Source organism: Mauremys mutica, chromosome 4 (assembly GCF_020497125.1).
Source record: "Mauremys mutica isolate MM-2020 ecotype Southern chromosome 4, ASM2049712v1, whole genome shotgun sequence".
Taxonomy (NCBI): Eukaryota; Metazoa; Chordata; order Testudines; family Geoemydidae; genus Mauremys; species Mauremys mutica.
In genome coordinates this window covers 33,576,037-33,597,638 of record NC_059075.1, presented here as the reverse complement: position 1 = coordinate 33,597,638, position 21,602 = coordinate 33,576,037, and the positions used below count along the sequence as shown (strand labels likewise).

Below are 21,602 nucleotides of genomic sequence, written 5' to 3'. Positions count from 1 at the left end.
CCTCTCATTTTATAGACAGGTTATTTGGGTCTTGAGAAGTGATGTTTCTCGCCCAAAGTCTCTCATGAGTTAGCAGCAGATCAGTCACCTCCCTTCCTGGGGTATATTAGACACACCCCTTTGAGCTGTTACTTTCTCAGTTTAAAAAAAAAATTAATATTACAATCCTGTATTTAAAAAAAATAGAGGGATATTTATGGAGAGAGCCCTAGAATTTGGAGTTTCATCATCTTCAGCCTTGCCTTAGACAAGTTTTTATGGCTTGAAAGGTTTTTCTCTCTTTACCAAAGATGTTGATTTCTGTCACTAAAATCCTTTGGCGCATCAGTCTGGCTAGTGAACACTCTCTGTATTTATCCAAAGATAGTGCTGCTGCATAGGGAAAATAGGAAAGTATAAGCAATATAAATGATACTCTTGGCAGCAGAGTTCTGTCTAGGTATTCCTTCGAGGGGATTGTGAGTCACATCCTAAACCTCATTCTTTCTGTAGCACTTTTTTTTTTCTTCACACAATGCAATACAGCCATGATATTAAGTGTTTCTCAGTGTCCTAGATCAGTGTTTAAGTGGAAGCTCTCCATCATCTGTTTATTGGTGGAATAACAGGGTCTTGTTTGTTTGCATATTAATGTGGATCTGATTAATGAATTGTTGGTTGCAGGAAGAAAGCTCCAGGAAGAGAAAATTGCCAGTTATAAGCTCAGTGGTCAAAGTGAAAAAGTTCAGTAATGATGGGGAGGAGGAGGAGGAGGAGGAAGACTATGGGTTACGAATAGGAAGTATCTCCAGCAGTGTGTCTGTACCAGCAAAGCCTGAAAGAAGGTACTTGAAGATTTCTACGGTCCAGTACTGGTTTTTAATATGAATCTATTAAAGGGGATTATGGAAAAGGAATGAGGTGATGGATAAATCACGGCTAACTAAAGGTTTAGTATAGTATGTGAGCTAACTGGTTTAAAACATTAGAGTTGAAGAATACCTTATAAAAAGATTTAGTTAATTAAAGTGTATTTTCAGATTGTGTCTTCTAGCGACACTGTATTTAAATATGCAATGTTTTAACATTTTGTTGAAAGTGAAACATCACAGTACTGGATTTACAATGGCTACTGGAATTCATATATCTGCAGGAAAAATTAATTTCTCTATCTCTCTCTCTCAGACCTTCACTACCACCCTCCAAACAGGCCAATAAGAATTTAATACTGAAAGCTATATCTGAAGCTCAGGAATCGGTTACAAAGACAACCAACTATTCCACAGGTAATTCATGCTATTTTTATGCTTGGCAAAGCTATGTTATTTTAAAGTCCTTTCAAGGGAGTTGCTTACATGGGTGCTGAAAGGTAGATTTGAAGGTTGGTCTGGAGTGTTGAAGAGTGCTCTGAGATCAAGGGGGATGAGGAGAAACAAAGGTTCCTCACATGGAGCAGATTCCATGCTATTTCCAGACAAAAAAATCCAAATTAAAATTTGCGAGAGCTAAGAAAAGTGTTTTTGAAAAGGGTATGGACAACGCCAGATTTTACTATTGAGCACTAACATAAGTTATTTTAATATAGTGCTTTACATTTTCAGAAGACTTCCCAAATATTAATTTTAAAGAGCTGGGGAACTGGCAAAAGCAGTTATTGGCAGTGGCGCTGTAGAGATAAGGGTGAGGAATGGAGTCCGGTGATAGGATGGACATTGAGATAGAAACTTCCTTAAGAAACTGTATGTCTTACGGACGTACAGAGGAAGAGAAGAGGAAGGAGAAAGTATCAAGGGGACAGCTGTCGGAAGCGCATGAGATTTTCTGATTCACGATCATCATAAATTGGATGAGGAAAACTATTCTGTGCGCACAGGTGAGTTTGGATACAGGGCGAGCTGGTGCGAGAATATGGAAGAAGGGGCAAGGATTGCCAGCCTTTTCAAAAATGAGGCAGTAATGGAAAATTAACTTGGAATTGTTTTGGAGAAGAATTTGGTAAATCACTTCGCTATTTGTAAAATATCTTCCATACAAAAAAATAAAGTGTTAAGAGAACGTTATTGAGGTTGCCAAATGAAGTATCCACAAGTTAGGAAATACCTGAATTAAAGTAGCCTCTGCAGCATTAATTATGGCCCTTTGGGCATGTGCATTATAATAAGATGATCCCATACTAACTTTTCCACAAGACCCCTGCTTCATTGAGTACTCAATGAATAAAGCTTTTAAATATGTATTTTAATCCTCATTATTCAATGTCATTCACTGCATAGCATGCAAACTCTTCAATGAATAAAGAATTTTGTAGTTCTTTATGGAGTTTTCTTCTGCATTCATACTATGGTGTCTGAATGCTTCCCAAACATCAGTGAACTTATTATAACATCCTTGCAAATTAGGGAGATGGTACTATGCCCATTTTACTGCTAGGGAACAGAATTATTAAGACAAGTTAGTGGAAGAGCTGGTACTACTAGAACTCTTGGTTCCTTGCACCAGCCCATAGCTTTACTATGTCAAAGGGTATTTTAGTAGAAAAAGACACAGCAGCAGGAACTAGAGCTCCTTATGGGTATCCTGAAATGCAGCAGGAGGCTCAGTGGGCCTGAGAGGATGCACAGTGTAACATGGTAGGAGATGGAACATTGCCAGAAACGTAAAAAAGTTGTGAAAACTGTCCTGTGCTTGCAACAATAGTCATTTTTTGTGGCTTATAACTCAGCCAAAGTAGGGACAGCAGAAAGCACCTCTCTGAATTCTGGGCTTATCTCCAGACCATATTTCAGCTTCCTATTCCAAACCCCTAAGGTACAGGAGCCAGTAAAAAATTTTTATTTTTGCATTTTTTTAAAAACATTCCAAGTGTTTGTTAGTGCTATTGCTCCAGGTACAGTACAATTTGCAAATGCTTCATATCCTATTTAAACATTTTAAACAAAAAATGAAAGTAGCATAAGTTCATGTACAACACAAAGGATGAAAAAAGAGTATAAGAAACCGAATGATATATCCAGCACTCCGCAGTGCCTCATGCTGTACAAGCCAGAGAATGGTCAGGACTGTCAATGTGGTATTCATCCAGAGTACAGCAATCCCATCATCCCACAGTTCTTTACATCCAGCTCACGGTCAAAGCCAAACCAAAGCAAGGAAGTCAAACTGCCATCCTGATGTCATCAAATGCTGCTGCTGTCACAGTCTACACTATTTCCAAGCATCTTGGGTAGGATTCTTCAGCATCCTGGCTATCACAGATTGATTCAAATGTATCCATAGCATAGTCATACTGACAGAAGGCAGGAAGAGAAATGGCTTTGAAAGTCACTAGAAAGTCCAATTTGCATTTGCCCTCCATTTAACTACCACACTCTTCTGACCCTGAAAGCTGGGTGAGTGAATGCGGTTGCAGTGTCAATCGTAGTTCCACTGTAGGCCAGCTGTGGCTCTGCACCGGCAGTTTGTGTGAGGGATCAGAAGTTGATCTTACAAAGCAGGCGTCCTAAGATTGCAGCACATGGAACTGCCACTAGGCCAGTCTCTGGACTGCTTTTAAAGTTATACACTTAGATTGTTGAGAATGAAATTGTTTTGGGATTAAATGCAAACATAGTACCACTATGTTGTTTTTTTTAACATGCTCAACTGTTTGACTTATGTAAAGTTCCACAGAAGCAGACAGTTCCAGTTGCACCCAGAACAAGAATTGCTCAGGATGAAACTCTATTAGAAGTGATCCATATTCAGAGCCGACCTTCCAGAGTGAGCACCCAGATTGAGGCAGAAGAACCCAAGGAACAGACATTAGAAAGAATTCAAGGTAATTCTGATACTACTTTTCAAAAACCCATATGTGGGAAAGTTACTTTACTTAAACATGGACGCCTGTTACAGGCTGATTATCAAGTTGTTTGGTCACATGTGATTATGGTAGCATATAAAACTGAAATTTCACCAAAAGTGCACCAGAAGACAACAAAGTATGCACTGGAGAAGCAGATTTGAGCACCTTCTAGTGGTGCCACAGCTTGTTAGTTGCTTCTGTAGCTGTTGGACTCTCTTAGAAGCCAAGAATCAAAACCATAAAGGGCTTTATAGATCAAAACCCCCTGTGTTATACTTGGAAATGAGCTGAAAGCCATTGAGGTTTCTGGAGCAAAAGTGTAATATGTAATAATCACCTGTGATGAGCCAAGCAGGAAGCAAAGATTTGTATATCCTTCTGGTTTATAGTGAATAATTTCACATAATGGAGCTGCCGCCAATCAGGATGCACTTATTTGCATATGTATTATGTTTGGTTACTATTTCCCCATCCTTAGTATTGAGGAAGTAGAGCAAGAACTGACAGGGATTTGAAGGGGATTTCAATGCAAACAGTCACCTCTGTGAGCAAGAGTCAGGCTAGCTGTAACCCTAATTATGCGAGATTTGTAGAAGCGAGGATTATGTGAGGCGAGTGGGAAAGAACTGAGTGAGAAGTTGTTGCGACCTTGTGTCGATAATGAGGAATGTAGACTAACGTCTAAATAGAAGTGAGAAAAATAAGATAAAGATGACGTATGTATAAACAAAATGCAGCTGTTGCTTATTATTGTATGTGACAAAAAGTTGCAAAAAGTATTTTTGACAGGCCAATGGGGGCTTCGGGAAGCGGCGCGGGCCGAGGAATTTGCTGGCCGCTGCTTCCTGCAGCCCCCATTGGCCTGGGGTGATGAACCGCGGCCAGTGGGAGCTGCAGTCGGCCAAACCTGCGGATGCGGCAGGTAAACAAACAGGCCCAGCCTGCCAGGGTGCTTACCCTGGCAAGCCGTGTGCCAGAGGTTGTCGATCCCTGGTCTTGAACAACATGTGGTCTTATGTCTTTGAACCAAATGAGTTGAATATAAATATCTACTAGTAAACATCTTTCTTCCCCCTTCTTTTTCTAAAATCTGTATTTCATAATATTAGCATCAATTCAAAATTAAGAAAAAATTGAGATGAAAATAGTTTAAAAAAATCCAATAAATTTCAGTTGTGTTAAAGGAGCAACAACAATTTAATAATCACACTGAAACTTTGTTACTTGCTGTTGCTAGAAAAACACCTAAGATTATATTATTTGATAGAGATTAAAGGAAACAAATTGTTTTTCTCTCTTTGTCAGTGTTTACTTTGTGCATTTGAGAGCTTTTTTTCTTATAGCTAGTTTCATTGTTTCTCCTCTGTATATATAGTAAGTCTGTTGTGCCTACTGTTTTTGTGTCTTTCATATAGCAACTGAGGAGAGAAAAACATTTAAAGAAAAAAGTTTTCAGGGAGACTTGGGTGTAGGACATTCAGTTGTTTTCATGTTGTGAAAATGACCAGATTTCAAGTTGACAGGGGATCTCTGTCTCCTGGGGATTCTAAATATGGCATTCTGCTTTTGGGTAGATATGCATCTTCACCAGTGACCCAATGGAATTGCATGTACACTCCAAACTTAAAGGGATTTTCCCAATATTATGCCAACCAAAGTGGAGTTCACTGAACATTTATTATTGCTTAATGTTAATTCTTTTTGCTCAGTTAGCCACTGATCCTGCAAACAAACATGAGCTTAACTTTTCTGCTGTGAGTGGTCCCTGTGAGTGTTTGCAGGATTGGGGTCTTAACCACGTGCTACTACAACATAAACTTTTTTGAGGAACCCACATAGCCCACTATTTTCTGTGCATCTTTGCTATAAACAAACCTGATCATGTGTGTGACACTGGAGAAACGGAGTGTGTCCCAGTGTGAAATGTTCAGGGAGGAAGTCTTGGCTTTTAAAAAAAATTAAGGTAATGTAGAAACAGCATGAATAAAGCACACCAAATAGCTAGATTAAATTAAAGGATAAAATGGATTTGAGTGGGATCGTTGTCAGGTTGGCTCAACATCATTGTCTGGGGGTAACAATTTCCTGTTAAAATTAATCATTTTTTCAATCCCTTGTTTTTGTTTTTATTTTTTTTATCTAGCCACGTTAGTCTATAGCATTTACTTCAGAATAGGAATGAGTTTGAATAGTTAATTTATAATGTATAGGAAAACTTTTCCTGTATCCGTATATGAGATGGTTTAGTGTTTATAAACTAAATGTTGGGGGTTTTAAATGGAAATGACTGCTTAGGAACACTATCAACCTATTGTAAGGGCCGGTTTACACTAGTTACTTACATCAGTATATCTACATCTCTCAGAGGTGTGACAAATCCACACTCTTGAGAGATGTAGCTATACCAACCTATCTCCCTGTGTATACAGCACTAGGTTGTCAGAAGAATTCTTCCGTTGACCTAGCTGCCACTTCTCGGGGATGTGGACTACCTATGCCAGTGGTCCCCAATGCGGTGCCTGCGGGTGCCATGGTGCCCGCGGGGGCATCTTAATGTGCCCGCATCCTGGCCCCTGGGAGAGCACCCGCCGAAATGCCGGGGCAGGGACGCCTCTCGATGATGACGCTTGTCTCCGACAAGTGACGTCATCGAGAGGCGTTGCTCCCGAATTTCGGCGGGGACGCCTCTCGCTGATGCTGCTTGCCGTCGACAAGTGATGTCATCGAGAGGCGTCCCCGCCGCGGCATTTCGGCGGGTGCTCTGCCGCCGCCGTGCTCTTTTAGCTGGCGGGCGCCAGCTGAAAAGGTTGAGGACCACTGACCTATGCTGACAGGAGAGACCCTCCCGTCAGCATACCAGTGTCTCCACTGAAGCGCTATAGCAGCGCAAGTGCACAGATGTAGCATTTTAAGTGTAGACGTGTGCTAATTTTTCCAAACGTTAACAATAAATCTAATGCAGAAGAATGTTCTAACCTCATTTGTCTAGCAGCTTTAAAGCATAAAGTAGCCTTTGTTTTAATTAGTTCTTTGCATTTGAGTGTGCCTGAGAGGAGGCAGCTGGAAATGGGGATACCTGCTGTACTACTCAAAATATAGACAATCCCTGTAAAAATAAGGGACAAAGGTGTAAGCAGAACTGATCTTTATAGTACTGTTTCTCCCAGAAGACTCTGCATCCACAAACATAATCCATGCTGGATAAACAGCTGGATTTTGGTGTGATCCTGTCTTGCTGGAGGAAATGTTTTATTGCTATATGTTTTGGAACATTTGAGATGGAGAAATAAAAACACAGAAATGAAAATTTCTTCCTGTTCGTTTTGATTTTTTTTTAAGATCAGAAAGAAAGGAGAGTTAGCAGTTGGGTTCTCTTTTAATTTTGACATGCAGTAAAATGTGCTTCTAATCCATATTTTCTTTAGGAACTCAACAAATGCAGCTCTTTTCCCGACTCCAGACTGAACCGTTAGTTGAAGAAACTTTGCAAATGACTCAAGGTTAACGATGGCTTTTCTTTTTTTCTTTTTGAAAATGTGATAGTTTGACCAAAGAGGCCATTGTATTTTAGGTTTAAAATAGCACTTCCCTTTAAATTAGTTATATTTGTAATGTCCTCTAGTTTTTACACGTCAAGTAAAATCTTTCCATCAGTAGGTGCCAAAAATGAGATATTGGTGTATAGATCCAGCAGCTGCAGCAGAGCCAGCCCAATAACAAACTCCTAGGGATCAGGCCATATGCTGCTACACCTTCAGCTGATATAATCAGAGTTGGTGCATAATGAAGAAAGTACACTCATTTTCTGTTTAAAAACTAGTACAGAGAATTGAAAACAAAATGCTAGTTGGTTGGTCTCTTTGAAATTATTATTCAAAAACATGACTGCATACTAAAGTGCAATACAGTGAGTCTTTTATTCCAACTTCGATCCATTTTTTCTGTGACTCAGATTATTATGACATGGAGTCTCTGGTCCACACTGATACTAGATCATTTATTCTGAAAAAGCCAAAGCTATCAGAGGAAATAGTAGTGACACAGAACCAGGAATTGGGAAAGAAGGCTGCAGAGGCAATGCGGGCTCTTTCAGGACGTCTTATACAGACAAGGTAAAAAGTCAGTCCTTTCTTCATTTAAACAAGTAACAGGACCAAATATATGCCAAGTCTTGTTACTGTAATGTATCTTGTAATTGGTTAGAATGTTTATTTAAATGTAACAGGTTACAAGAACAAATCCAATACATTTCTTGGTTTCCGTGCTGCAGAAGCCCAATCAAGACTGATGAAAACATGGACAAAAGAGCCTACAGCCCAGCCAAAACTCAGAAATCCTGACACTCCTTTCTTTTAAACTGAAAATGTGTCCCAGGCTTGGTTGTGATTAGAGCAATTTTTTCATTTACCAGGAAAATGGAAAAAGGAATTGGATGGCTTGCAGGTATCAGAGAGTGGCCCACTTGTATTGTAATTTTTATTACAGCTGTTACATCTTGCTGAAATCTAAGCAATAGTTTGCATGGGGTTTTGTTAAGGAGTTTTAATTTTGATTAACTTTTTTACTCGTTATATTTATTCTTAGCCCAGCAGTAAGACTAAGATTTTGTGATGGTTATTTTTAGTAAAAGTCACAGACAGGTCACAGGCAATAAACAAAAATTCACGGAAACCGTGACCTGTCTGTGACTTTTGCTGCTGCGGCTCCATAGTTTCCCCCACCACCGTCGTGGCCGGGAGCTGTGGGGTTCCCCCTCTGCCCACAGCAGCTGGAAGCGGCAGGTGACCATATTTTCCAAAGAGTACCCCAACTGCTTGGCTGAGGTGTCCCCCTCCTTGCGAGGCTGTCACCCGTTGCTGCAACCCTGAGGAGAGCCCCCTCGGGAGTCTGTCACCTGTCGCTGGAACCTTGCAGGGGGGCTCTGCTGGCTGCCAGCTTCAGAGTCCCACAGCCCCTGGGGCTGAAGCAGAGAATGTCACGGAGGTCTCTGGAAATCATGAATTCCATGATTCCCATGACCTCCGTGACAGAAACGTAGCCTTACCCAGCAGACTACAAGCTCTTTGTAGTACTGATGTCCTCTACCCACCTATCATTTTGAACCATAGGTGTGTAGAGGACAGAGGCAAACAGCAAGGTTAATGTTAATTTTAGATGGTAGAAGAAGAAGATGGTATTTAAGGTATTTAAGTGAATGTATTCCTGATTGGGTTTGCCTGGGAGTGTGGGTGTAAAACTGAGCTGACCTAACTGGAGCCTCCATACTCAGAAGCCAGCAAACAGCTATTAAGTAGGTAAATGGTGTGTGAGAGCCCTGTTTTATGGGAGTTTTCCTATAAGGCATTTAGCTAAGGGAAGCGCGGGACTCATAGCTGTTGAGAATGGTCTATGTTGAGTTCACTGGGTCTGCAGAAATCAGTGCCCAGTGGACAGCGCTCCTTTTAGTTCATCCTAGTAAAGAGCAGCTCCGGTTTTGGGGTATGTGAATGTTTTACCTGTTTATATACAAACTGCAGGAGTGGATGTGATGCCGTGTGATGGATGGCATTTCATCACTTCACTGGCCCTTAGCCTTCTAGTTCCTTTCTTCAGGGATCTGCTAACATTCCAACCCCCTGAGCAGTTTCTCTTTAAAAAAAGGCAGCCTGCCAGAGAAGTGTTTCCCTTTTTGCTCTCCAAAAGTGAAATTTTGTCACCAAAATTACAGTTACTCAAGGTCATGGATGGTCATGATTCAGTCCTGTACTAGACATATTTAGCATCCAGTATCTCATGATGCTGCAGGGCTGGAAACTGGAGCTTTATACCTTTGAAAAGAGGTGAGTCCTCCCATCCAATAGGACCCTGCTCTGACATCTAGCCCTAAAAGGTCTTAATATATTGAGCCTTACATTTGTAATGTTTTTAATATATTAAAAAAACATTTTAGGCCCTTTATAGACATGCATTCAATTTCAGTTGCTTCGTTCCCCCTTCTAACTATGTAGCATATAAAGAATACATGATGGTGTGGTGAGAGATAAAGGCTTTGTTAGCACTTGTTTGGGATGGCTGCATAATTCACTTTTACCTTTGCCACTTGGAAGTAATGCAGCCATCCTAAACTCAAGCTCACCTACTCTTTTCAGACTTCAACATGTATCTTTCACTGTGTGTCTGAGGGGGTATATGCATGTATATTGTATATGAAATAGCTTCTTCCAAGGATTCTGACTGGCATTTTGCTCACTTTTATGCCTCAAAGTTGACTTATTTTAAACGGCTTACCTGTGTTCCTTTAATAACTTTGCACCTATCAAGGAGTCTCTGAATTTGTCATTTTGAGCCAGTGTGTACAGGCTGTAAAATCTACCTGTTGAAATTTACTACTCTCTGTAGGTGTAGATTCCTGTTTTTTTGGTGTGTCAGTGATGCAATAAGGAATGTTGATATTTGAAGAGGGTGATTGTTGTTGGCCAAACCTCCCCCCCCCCCCCCCCAAATCCTGGATAGTGAGATGCTCCTTGTACTTTGCTCTTTGGACTCATTCTTACAGCTCTGTTGGTATCAATACAACTGACTTTACTTCGATTTCTTAAGAGTTCAGTTCCCTGTGATTTTTACCTTGTCTTTTCTTCTGTTTTTTAGAGAGCAGCTTGCACAACCAGAAAAGCCTGCTAGTCCCAAATTCATTGTGACACTGGATGGTGTGCCCAGTCCACCAGGGTACATATCTGATCAAGAAGAGGAGGAGAGCTGTATAACTGAAGGAGTAAAGCCAGTTACCCAAAATGCAGCTGCAAACAAGGGATTAAAAAGCTTTCAAGCACAGCAGATGCAGGTTATAAGCAGGCAGCTGGAGAGCCCTTATGGTAAATTATCCTTGCCAACAGGGCCTTCATATTGGAGTTAGGTTCATTTTAATGTGGGGCTTTCGTACTTGGGAGAACTCTCAAGCCTACCAGCCTTAAACATCACTCCTTGCACTTGTTTTTGTATTATTTGTTCAGGCTGTAACGAGAGCACAGAAGTGAAAGTTCAGCATTTTAAGGGGATAGGGCTGTTTAACCTGCTGACCAAGAGCAGTAGCTGAAATTGTTCTCCACACAGCTTTATGTGTCAGTAAAATTAGATAAGTGGTTTCTTTTAAACTTCAGTGAACTTGTACTTGTCAGAAAGAGCCTTTATTCCCCTTACTTGCTGCATGATTGGCCCCGTGCAGGACAGTATGTTCTGAGATGCACCTTATTAAATTGTATTGAGCGATTGGAAATGTTCCAGGTTGTGGTGGTAACCATGATCTTTCTGGCCAGATTTGTTAATTTCAAAAGCTGTTTTTAATGATAAAGACAGTCTTTCAAATTGGTAGAATTTTTCAAAATAGAAGACACTTTACCTGTGATCACTGTGTTTTTCTTAATATCTTATACATTCAGAATAGCTGTCCAGGAATTTAGAACATTGGCCTCTTTTAAGTTGTTTAGAACTCTGCTTTTGAAATGTTGATTTCTGAATGCAAAGTAAAACTCACTTTAAAATGTGGATTTTCCTTTCTCTTGGGCTCCTTAAACACTCGCTGGTTTTAGGTCACATTTACATTCAGGATTTCCATTTGTAGTACGAGAATGTCAGTCCCTTACATAATAACAATGCATCAAAATTTCCTGAATGTATATATAAGAAACTCAGGGCTAGGTACTATGCTGAGTGCCCTCAACTCCATTCATTGGATCAGGCCCTAAATCAGTGAAATGCCTATAGATCTTTTTAAAGGACAGTTTCAGAAAGTTTCCTTAATAGAGAGGTTTAGGCACTGATCCTGCAAATGCTTGCTTGCATGCTTAGCTTTATGTGCAGCAGTTTGCTTCAGTGGGACTGCTCATAGCACATAAAGCTAAGCAAGGGAGTAAACTGTAGAATTGGAGCCAGGATGTGAAGCAGCTTGGAGAAGATAGCGTTTCAGATGGGGCAGTACCACTCAGTTTTGAAGGGATGTGAATCAGGTACATGAATGAGGGTGCAGAAAGATTGCTACTAGTGAGGATGGATAGGGATATTGGTGTGAATTTTGAATTGCATGTGGATAGTTAAGAACCCAGTGAAGGTGCCAGAGAATGAGGGATAGGGTCCTGTTTTCTAGGGCAATCCTATTCTGGTTTCTGAATCCTCAGAACTGGACAGGGTAGAGATTTAAGAACAACTGAAGAAGGGAATTGCAGGAGGGAAACCAAGAAGTGATTGAAGTGCAATGATTGTCAACAAAGTGATTGTATGAAAGTTGCACCTTCTTACTCAACAGTTCAGCTTGCCCTGTTAATAAGGAGTCCTATCTGCTGAGTGCCGTGTCAGAGGTAACTTCTTAATGCTGCTTTTTCATGATTGTCTCCCAAAGTCAAAACTATCCATGAGAAAGGGAGATTTTATTCTGACACATGCATCAACACAACAGTTAGTGAAGTTTCAGTTGCAGAATCTTTTTCTTAGTCCAGTCAGAGTAAGGAAGGATCCAGTTTGTGTTTGCATATCTGGCAGAAAACCATTTCTTTTACTAGTAAACTGAGCTCATTGGATGATCTTTAAGTCCTTGAAAGACGATAACTATCCAGCCCTAGGATGTTTTTAGTCATTTTAAGAGGAAAGTAAGGATTTAGCAGGGACAGGCTTGTGTAGCACATTTTACTGCATGTCAAGTGCACACTTGTTTTGATCACTTTGTAATTGAGAAATTAACCCACTAAATAAAGTATTGCAGCTTTCAGCAGCTAACACTCTCCACTCTAGTTAGAGGTTGACTAAACTCTGTGTATGTTCAGGTGATCTGAAGCCTTGAGAGATTTCAGTTTTTGTATAAAAGCTTGTCATATGTTGGTGAGAAAGCAGTCTGTGCAGGGAACATACTGAATTTAAAGCGTGGTCTGCTTCATAAACCAAACTGCACATGTAATAAAAAAAAGGTCCCTATGTCATTTCTCCCCCACAGTGGAGATGGAGGAATTGACTGTGCTGCAGAAACAAGAGAAAGTGCTTGAGCGTTGCAAGTACTGGCCTGCCTGTAAAAATGGAGATGAATGTGCATACCACCACCCCACATTACCGTGCAAGTAAGTGCTACAGAACTCGATGACATCTGATCTTCTTTGTCCTTCTGGGCTCTAAATGCCATGTTAGTTATTTCACATCTGTTACTCAATTTACATGCTTCATGGTGGGAGATGGGAGTTGAACGTTGCTTCGTAAATGTAACTTCCTCTCCCCTTCTGCTTTCCTCTCTTTCACCATGTTGCAGAATTTAGTGGTATTTACAATCAGCAGAGTCACATCTGATCTCCGGCAGGAGAGAGCTTTCTCCACCGTGCAGGATGCTGTTTGTCTGACCTCTTTATAGGAGAGCTAGGAGTGTACTGTCAGAGGCTACATCTGCACTACAGCGCTTACAGCAGCACAGCCACAGCACTGCTAAGTGCAGACGCTGTCCCGTCGACTTAATTACTGCAGCCCGGATGAGCAGCGGTAGCTGTGTTGACGGGAGAAGCCCTCCTGTAGACATAGCGTGGTCTGTACCAGGCTTAGATGGGTATAATTGTGTCACTCCCTGAGTGACGTAGTTATACCGACATAAGGCTGTAGTGTAGTAGAGCAAGCCCAAGGTACCTCAGCTAGGTGTCCCCAGAGTTTTGAGCACAAGTGCTCCCATGTATATGGTGGTACAAGGCTTTTTGGCTTAAAAGCAAAGATTTAGAGGAGTCATCCTGAAGATTTTACTGTGCTAGACTCTTCTTCAACTGGCAGCGACTGTCCAGAATAGCTCTCTTGCTGTTGTCCTCCTGGATTTTTGTGTGCCAGGCAGGCACTCAGCTTTACCAGCTGCTGTCAGAAGAAGAGAAACGGAACCACATCACAGTGAAACAGGCATGGCCCCCCTAAGAGAGTGTACACTGTTGTGGAGTTCATTCCACAAGGTGAATCTTTCTGATACAGGGCTAGCTGGCAGGTCATGAAGCCCTTGCTTTCCCCACCCTCTATCCCATAGTGAGGGAGTGGAGAATAAAATTCACACCTTGATGCTGATTGGTTCAGTGCATCTCTGACCAGATGATCACAATGGTCCCTTCTGGCCTCGGAATCTATGAATCTGTGACTGGGAAAGCAGATTCTCAGTCTGAAATTAGTCAAAGACCATAGTACTGTAAAAGAGAATAGTCCTTGTATTTTTATTTAGTACAGTAGATACAGTGATTCAAGATTGTCTAGTAAGTGCACTTGCTTTATGAATGGTGGTATTCTTTGTGGTTTGCACTACTTTGTCTCACAAATGAATGAGATAATATTTTGGAAGGCATTTATGGCTGCTTCTCTCATTTCTCCAAAAGGCAATGATACATTGTAACTTATGCCACCCTATACCTCTGAATTTCTGGTAGACAAACACAAGTGGTTCCATTCCACAATAATTCTGAAAAGAAAATTCACATGAGATCAGAATACTAGTTCTTTTATTGTCCTAAAACTGAGATTGAAAAGGGGACATTGTTGGGTTCAAGTATTTAGCACCCAGTGAAAATGATTCTCCTGGGGCGTGTACAGCTTGTGGTGTTCCTGCAGTGGGAGCTCAGAAGCTGTTTTGTTTGGTTTGCTTAGCCTTTCAGCTGCGGTTTTAAATCGAACTGCCTTCGCTCTGCTGTTGGGGATATACTAGTGCTATTTTTAGATAGCAGGTATTATCAGACTTGGGGTCCATCAGCCTTGGTGTTGTCTTGTTGAAAGAGTTCATTTTGAATTACAGCCTTACATCATCTAATCCTTATTTGGAAATATCACCTTCTGCAAAATGAATTCACTCTCTTTCTGGGTGCTGTGGCTCAGACCGTATCTGATCTGCGGGAACTGTAGTTTGCCCTGGAGCAGGTGTGCACTAGCTGCTGCATGGAATATGGTTCAAATAACTGGTTTGGGTTTTTTCCCCCCAGAGTCTTTCCCAGTTGCAAATTTGCTGATAAGTGCCTGTTTATCCACCCCAACTGTAAATACGATGCAAAGTGTACTAAGCCAGACTGCCCTTACACTCACGCCAGCCGACGAATCCCATTGCCGCCTCCCAAACCAGGTGAGCAGTCTTTGCTAGTTTACTGTGAATTTGTGAGGAAGGGAATAGTGCATGTGAGGAATTGGAGCTAACCCACAGAATCTGATTTGATGATATCTAAGAGGAAAAAGTTATCTGTATGAAACTCGACATTCCCCTCACTTCTGTTATCCCCTGGGCATTAAGATGTGAGTTAATATACCTGCAAAATCTGTTATGAATGTCAGATCCCTGAGCTCCTCTGTGTAAGTGCTGCATACAAGCAACTCTCATTCACTGCAAAGGGAGTAGCATGGGGCAGAGGTGGTGGCACACAGAAATAGCCTATCACTTCTGAATGGATCAGGTAATTAGCCAGTTCTGTAAGAACAAATGTACCTAAACTGTTCACAGATTTAATCTGTATTATAACAAGAATGATCTTCTGATGTGAAAACACAAATTAAAGGCGTACGTTTCTGGAAGTCTGCTTTCTGTCTTGTAATTTTACATGTTTGTGATCATTTTTATCTTTCACTCATTAAAACAGAGAGACTATCCTTTAGTAAAGAGATGTTAACCTAATTTCCATCAAGTCAACTAAATGCAGTTATTTGAGTTGGAATTTGCCAGAAACATAGGGATTAAATTCTTACCCCCATAAAAAAATGTGGTAAGAGAGCCTTTAAACCACACCCAAAAGACCACATCTCCAGTGGCTTAGTGCTTCCTGACATCACAGTGAGGTGTGGTTTCATTATTGTGTCAGGGTAGAGTCCTACATACTGATCACCTATACCAGGGGTGGCCAACCTGAGCCTGAAAAGGAGCCAGAATTTACCAATAAACATTGCCAAAGAGCCACAGGAATATGTCAGCAGCCCCCCATCCGCTACCCCCCTCCAGCCCCCAGTGCCTCCCACCCACCGGCAGCCCTGCCAATCAGCGCCTCCTACTCCAGCCTCCTGCCTCCTGCCCGCCACAATCAGCTGTTTTGCAGTGCGCAGGAGGCTCTGGTGGGGAGGGCATGGCAGGGGAAGGGGAAGGGGCAGGGGCTTTGGGGGAAGGGGAAGGGGTGGCAGGACCTGGGGCAGAGCAGGGGGTTGAGCAGTGAGCCCCCCCACAGCATGTTGGAGTCAGTGCCTATGCAAGGAGCCACATATTAACCTCTGAAGAGCCGCATGCAGCTCAGGAGCCACAGGTTGACCACTCCTGACCTATACCACTTCATGCACTCCTATATGTTCCTGGGAAGAGCCCCACTGAGGTGTTATGTCCCAGTCCTATTTAATTTGAAAACTAACAGGCTCTCTGCAGCCTGAATGCAAGATTTGAACCTCTTTGTCTGCCTAAATTCCCCTGAAGTTTGTTGGAAGCAATATTCTGCGTTTTTTGTCCTGAACTGTTGAAGTGCTTCTGTTTGTGGCTAAATAGTGTCCATGTTCCATCCCAGAATCAGCAGCTTTTCATTGCTGGGTGACATAATCCTGATATATCTTACATATTTCACAGGGCTATTACAAGGCTTAATTGTTTGCGGAGTGATTTGAGATCCTCAGACTAAATGAACTCTGGAAATACAAAATAGTAATTGCTGAGAAAATGGAATTGTTTTGATCCATACAATACTCTTGTTCTTTTTCTAACAGCACCACTACAAGCACCACCAGCAACCTCCAACAGTCAGCTCTGCAGATTTTTCCCTGCTTGTAAGAAAATGGAATGTCCATTTTATCATCCAAAAGTAAGAAATGTCTGTTAACACTTCTATAGAAGGAAATCTGAAAAATGTTACATTGCGTCACTGTGTTTTATGACACAATCCTCAGAAATGCTTCTATAATTTGTATCTGAAACGTAATCAATTTATAGCTTGAAAACGAGAGACAGAAAAGCACTGATTTATAGTTGTACATTTCTGAATGATCTTTCCTAAACTCTTTTTGGTGGTCTAGTAAAACTGTAGAAAATGCTAAATATCAGACTTGTTCAGTTACATCAGACTGGCACTGTGGTATGTTTTCAGTGTCAGTTCATAGCTAACCAGTAATCCAAACTCTTCTGCTTATGAGGAATGATTGGAACATAGGAGGGGGAGGGATAGCTCAGTGGTTTGAGCATTGGCCTGCTAAACCCAGGGTTGTGAGTTCAGTCCTTGAGGGGGCCATTTAGGGATCTGGGGCAAAAATCTGTCTGGGGATTGGTCCTGCTTTGAGCAGGGGGTTGGACTAGTTGACCTCCTGAGGTCCCTTCCTACCCTGAGATTCTATGATATCATGGGGAGAGCACACAATAAATGCTGACTTGGGATTTCACTTTTCCTGCAGCTGGGGTCATAGAGTTGGCTTAGCGTATGCACAGCTAGATGATTATCCCATTGAGGATATAGCATCCAGAAGTGGCCACACTTAAAGTTTATATTGAGAGTATCTCCAGAGAAAGATGTGATCGGCTTGGTAAAGATAGCCACCAAAGGAAGAGAAGAAAGGAAAGGCTGCCTTTAATTGTGGATTGTGTTTCTTTACATTAGAGATTTTCTTGCGGCTCTTCGTGTTCGCTATAAGAGGAAGCTGTACCTTTGTGCTATGAATTTTGATGGAAGGTGGACAGGGAATCTTCTCTTTTGTTATGAGAATCACCTTTGATACATGTGGCGATTTCGTGAGCAGTCTGTCTTTTAGGGTATGTCTGCACAGCAATGGAAACCCAGGCTTGAACCTGGGCTCAAGCCTAACCCCCCTCGCATCCACAAACCAATTGTGCTAACCTAGGGCTCGAACTTAGGAGCCCAGGACCCTGCAGGACGGGAGGGTCTGAGCCCATGTTAAGTTGGGACCTAGGGTCCAAGCCCTATTGCTTTCCTGTGTGCATGTGACCCAGGATTGACTCAGGTCCTGGATGTATCCCAGGGTTCCTTGGGGCAACTTCCTTAGTCCTCTCTATGCCCACAGACAATCTGTGTTGCAGTCTATTGCAAACAGAAGCAGGCCAGATCAGCGTTAACCCATTGTCTGCCGAACACTGGTCTCCAAGCACACTATCAGGGAGCCTGCAGGGTTTTCAATGGAGACCAATCAGAAGAAGCTTTTTGCAGAGAGCTCCTTCTGGGTCACAAGAGAACAGCCAGATTTTGCTGCTCCCATGGGGAGCAGGGGTGGGGCTGGGAGCGGGCCAGAGAGCAGAGCAGGGACTAAGTGGCTGCCTTGCAGGGAGGGGGAGCAGCAGAGCTCCTGGCTCAGCATGGCCGGGGGAGGATGACCCCCAACACCTCATCTGCTCCCCCTCCCTGCAGGGCAGCTACTTGGTCTCTGCTTTCTGGTCCCCTCTGTGGGTGAATGTGCAGGGTGCCTGGGCAGCGTGCACTGTCCGGGCAGCGAGTGGGAGCAAGCCCCTAAACCTTCCTGCACCCTCCTGCAGCTCCAGCTCCTCCTTGCACAGACTTGCCCGGAGCAGGGAGAAAAGCTGACAGGTGGGAGGCAGCTCCCAACTGCCAGGCTGTTGGGGTCATCCATCCCCTGGCTGTGCCGAGCCGGGAGCTCTACCGTTCCATCCCTTCAGGGCAGCCGCTTGGTCTCACTCAGCTCTCAGGCCCCCCCCGCCCTCCCTAGGGCTGCGTCTGCAGAGGCATCTGGGCTGTGTGCACTGTCAGAGTGGTGAGTGGGAGCCAGCCCCAAAACTTGCCCACAGCCCCCGGGGGTTCACATCCCTGCCTCCCAGGATATGAATGGGGCAGGGATAAGAGATCCTTGGGAGGTGCTGGAGCACAGTGCACCCCAAGCCCTGGGGATGCACTTCACTGCCCTGCAGCGGGCAGTAGCCAGGCTTGGATGTGCGTGTGTTTTTCCTCTGAAACCACAATTTTCTGTCAAACTTCCAACCAAACAAAACACCTTCATTGAACATCCTATTTTAAAAATGAGGAATTGCCAAGTTTCATTTTAATAGTTTGACAGCCCTGGAAACTGATGCCCTAATTATCCTCAGAGCAGGTGCACAAAGGCATTTTCCTGCCACTGTGGCTCAACCTGAAGCTGGAGCCCAAATCACAGGTTAGATGATAGTTCAGTATAAAGTCTTCTCAAACTGCACTCATTCTACTGAGGCAGCCACCAAAGGCACCAGTAATGCAACTCGTGCTCCATATGGGCACCTGAGTCTCATCAACAGCACTGTCAGTTAGGAAACAGGGGGGACAGTAGTTTCCTCACAGAGTAACACATTCATAGGGCTAGACTTGAGACCGATGTAGTTGGCACTAAGAGGGGTTATTTTGATTCAGGTCTGTGCAGTGCAGTGCAGTGTGGACGCCAGAGCCCTAGGGTAAAACAAGTCAGAACATCCTTAACCTAGAGTTAAAACGCAGTATAGATGCACAAGCCCAGGGTTCCCTGACACAGGTCAGCTGACTCAAGTCCCACTAACCCTAGGCTTCCATTGCTGTGTAGATATACCCTTAGAGGCCTTAAAGTACTTTCTAGGATCTGATTAAGAAATACATTACAATACATTTCCTAAACTCTTACTTTCTGTCTAGACAAAATGTAATCACTATGTCAACAGTGAGATATTGCCTGAGATCTTTTTCAGAAATCAGTTTGGGACATGATGAAAGAAGGGAAATACCCTCATTTAAATTGAATAATGAATTCACTTTTGGTTTGTAATTGCTGCTTTATCATTTAGAAGGCAATGATGTGATTGAATCTCTTCTAGTATAGACTCATAGACTTTAAGGTCAGAAGGGACCATTATGATCATCTAGTCTGACCTCCTGCACAATGCAGGCCACAGAATCTCACCCACTCATTTCCCCAGCCAATAATAACTGATGGTCCCAAGAAATACTGTTTTCCAGGACAGTAATGGAATTTTACAAGTCACTAGAGAGATGAAAAGTGGAAGGTAAAATCATCTAACAACGTATTTTTTCGTCATTGCAGATAAATTCTTGTTGCTCTTCCATATATGGTAGCATAGGTCTAGTAGCTAACTGTAATGATGAATTGCCTTAGTGACTTTGTAACAAGGACTTGTGATTCTTGGAATATTCAAAACTAACCCCTTATCTAAACTCTTCCTGTGAGGAGGAATGACAGGAAGGCTGTAGAAGAAAATTCACTGCTGCAGTGCACCGTGGGGAGGAGAAATCCCAGTATCTGTAGTAAATCTTTAGATGCCACACCTTTACAATACTAACATAGTGAAGGTTACACTAGAAACAAAAACCTAGTGAGTTTGGCTTTTACTATACACACTTTAAACTTTAGAGCCCTTGAAACAGGATGCAACATGGGACCCTGAGACAAGGGGGTTGGATGTGAATGAGGAATAATGGATTCTTAAATCTATTAATCACAAGTCTCAAGCACTCAGTGCATTGCTAAGAGAATTTTGTTTCCTTCAGGGCATTCAGGATCAATAGTATGAGAAAATCATAAAATTGGTTCCTTTTGTTTACGACACGGAGAATACATTTGCCATTTTAGCAGATGATTTTTTTCCACCTCTAAAACAATGAATCTCCCAGGTGCCAGTCAACTTAGCAGTCTTCAGTTTGTTTTTTTAGTACATTTTATTTGCATTTTTATAATTTCATGATCAGTTATTAAATATCCTGTTGATAGAACATTTCCTTATAGAAAACAGAACCCCTGCCATTAGTGGGTTCAGTTGACACTGCTATTAATTTTAAAAATTATTGACCCATTATTGCCCATCAGGTATTTTGGACTATATAGTAATAAGTACTTGTGTATAAAATGTGCCAAGATATCTTGTTTGTGGCTTTAGGAGCGCTAACTTTAATTAGTCTTCTCTGAATTAATTTTAGCACTGTAGATTTAACACCCAGTGTACAAGACCAGACTGCCCATTCTACCATCCCACTATTGCTGTACCTCCACGTCATGCCTTGAAATGGACTCGAACTCAAACCAGGTAATCTAAGCAATCTTTCACCATGGTTAGCTTTTAAAGCCCTGATCATCTGAATACATATATACATGTGTAACTTTACTTACGTGAGTAGCCCTGTTGCATGTATGCATAAATGTTTGTTGGGTTAGGGCCTAAGATTGGTAATTATTTCACAATCCTATTGTGTAGCAATGGTCAAAGGCTAATCTGTCTTTGAACCAGAACTCTGTTTTTGTTGTTTTGAAAGTGACTTAAACAGTTACTAACTCAACCCTTAGAAATGTGAAAAATCAGAGGTCTGCGGTGAGGGCGTGGCATAAAGCAAACAAGGTTCCAGGCCTGTGCCCAAAGACTAAGTAGAGTGCATTGCGCTCCCTTGAGTCAGACTGTAAGCTGCACATCTGTTCTTCCTTGTTCCTGGTCTCGTCTCATGTCATGGTACATGACACCCCATGTCTCAGGTCAGGTCTGCTTGCTCCTTTTAGTGTTCCTCATATCATAGCAAAACAGCCTTCTTCCTATCACTGGTTAGTCTACACAATGCTGTGGGAATTAACCAGCATTCTAGGTATCATTGGTTTTTTAATGCTCTGAACCAAGAAAATGGTAGTTTATTCTGAAAATATCCACGTGAGGGGAATTTATTTACCTGTAAAAATTTTGGCTTAGAGGGAAAGATTACAAAATGTAGTATAAAATAGCCAGTGTTTAAAGTTGAAATAGCTTGTGTTAAGTGTAAATGCTTGAGTGTTTCTTGTTTTAAGTTTAAGATTGCTGTTGATAAAATTATTAGCAGAACTTACATATTTCTTTCTGTATATTATG

The 21,602-nt window shown here is 42.1% G+C and overlaps 1 protein-coding gene across 4 annotated transcripts in view; it reads left to right on the top strand.

Moving 5' to 3' along the window:
* Nucleotides 1-21,602, top strand: part of ZC3H14 (zinc finger CCCH-type containing 14) — a 49,096-nt gene that overhangs the window by 17,675 nt on the left and 9,819 nt on the right. For all 4 annotated transcript variants that reach the window (XM_045015109.1, XM_045015110.1, XM_045015112.1 and 1 more), the window contains exons 7-16: nt 664-824; nt 1,165-1,265; nt 3,641-3,796; nt 7,246-7,320; nt 7,773-7,932; nt 10,448-10,671; nt 12,780-12,900; nt 14,767-14,903; nt 16,511-16,605; nt 20,692-20,798. In XM_045015109.1, the coding sequence (XP_044871044.1) occupies nt 664-824; nt 1,165-1,265; nt 3,641-3,796; nt 7,246-7,320; nt 7,773-7,932; nt 10,448-10,671; nt 12,780-12,900; nt 14,767-14,903; nt 16,511-16,605; nt 20,692-20,798 (1,337 nt within the window). The remainder of the gene's footprint in view (nt 1-663; nt 825-1,164; nt 1,266-3,640; nt 3,797-7,245; nt 7,321-7,772; nt 7,933-10,447; nt 10,672-12,779; nt 12,901-14,766; nt 14,904-16,510; nt 16,606-20,691; nt 20,799-21,602) is intronic.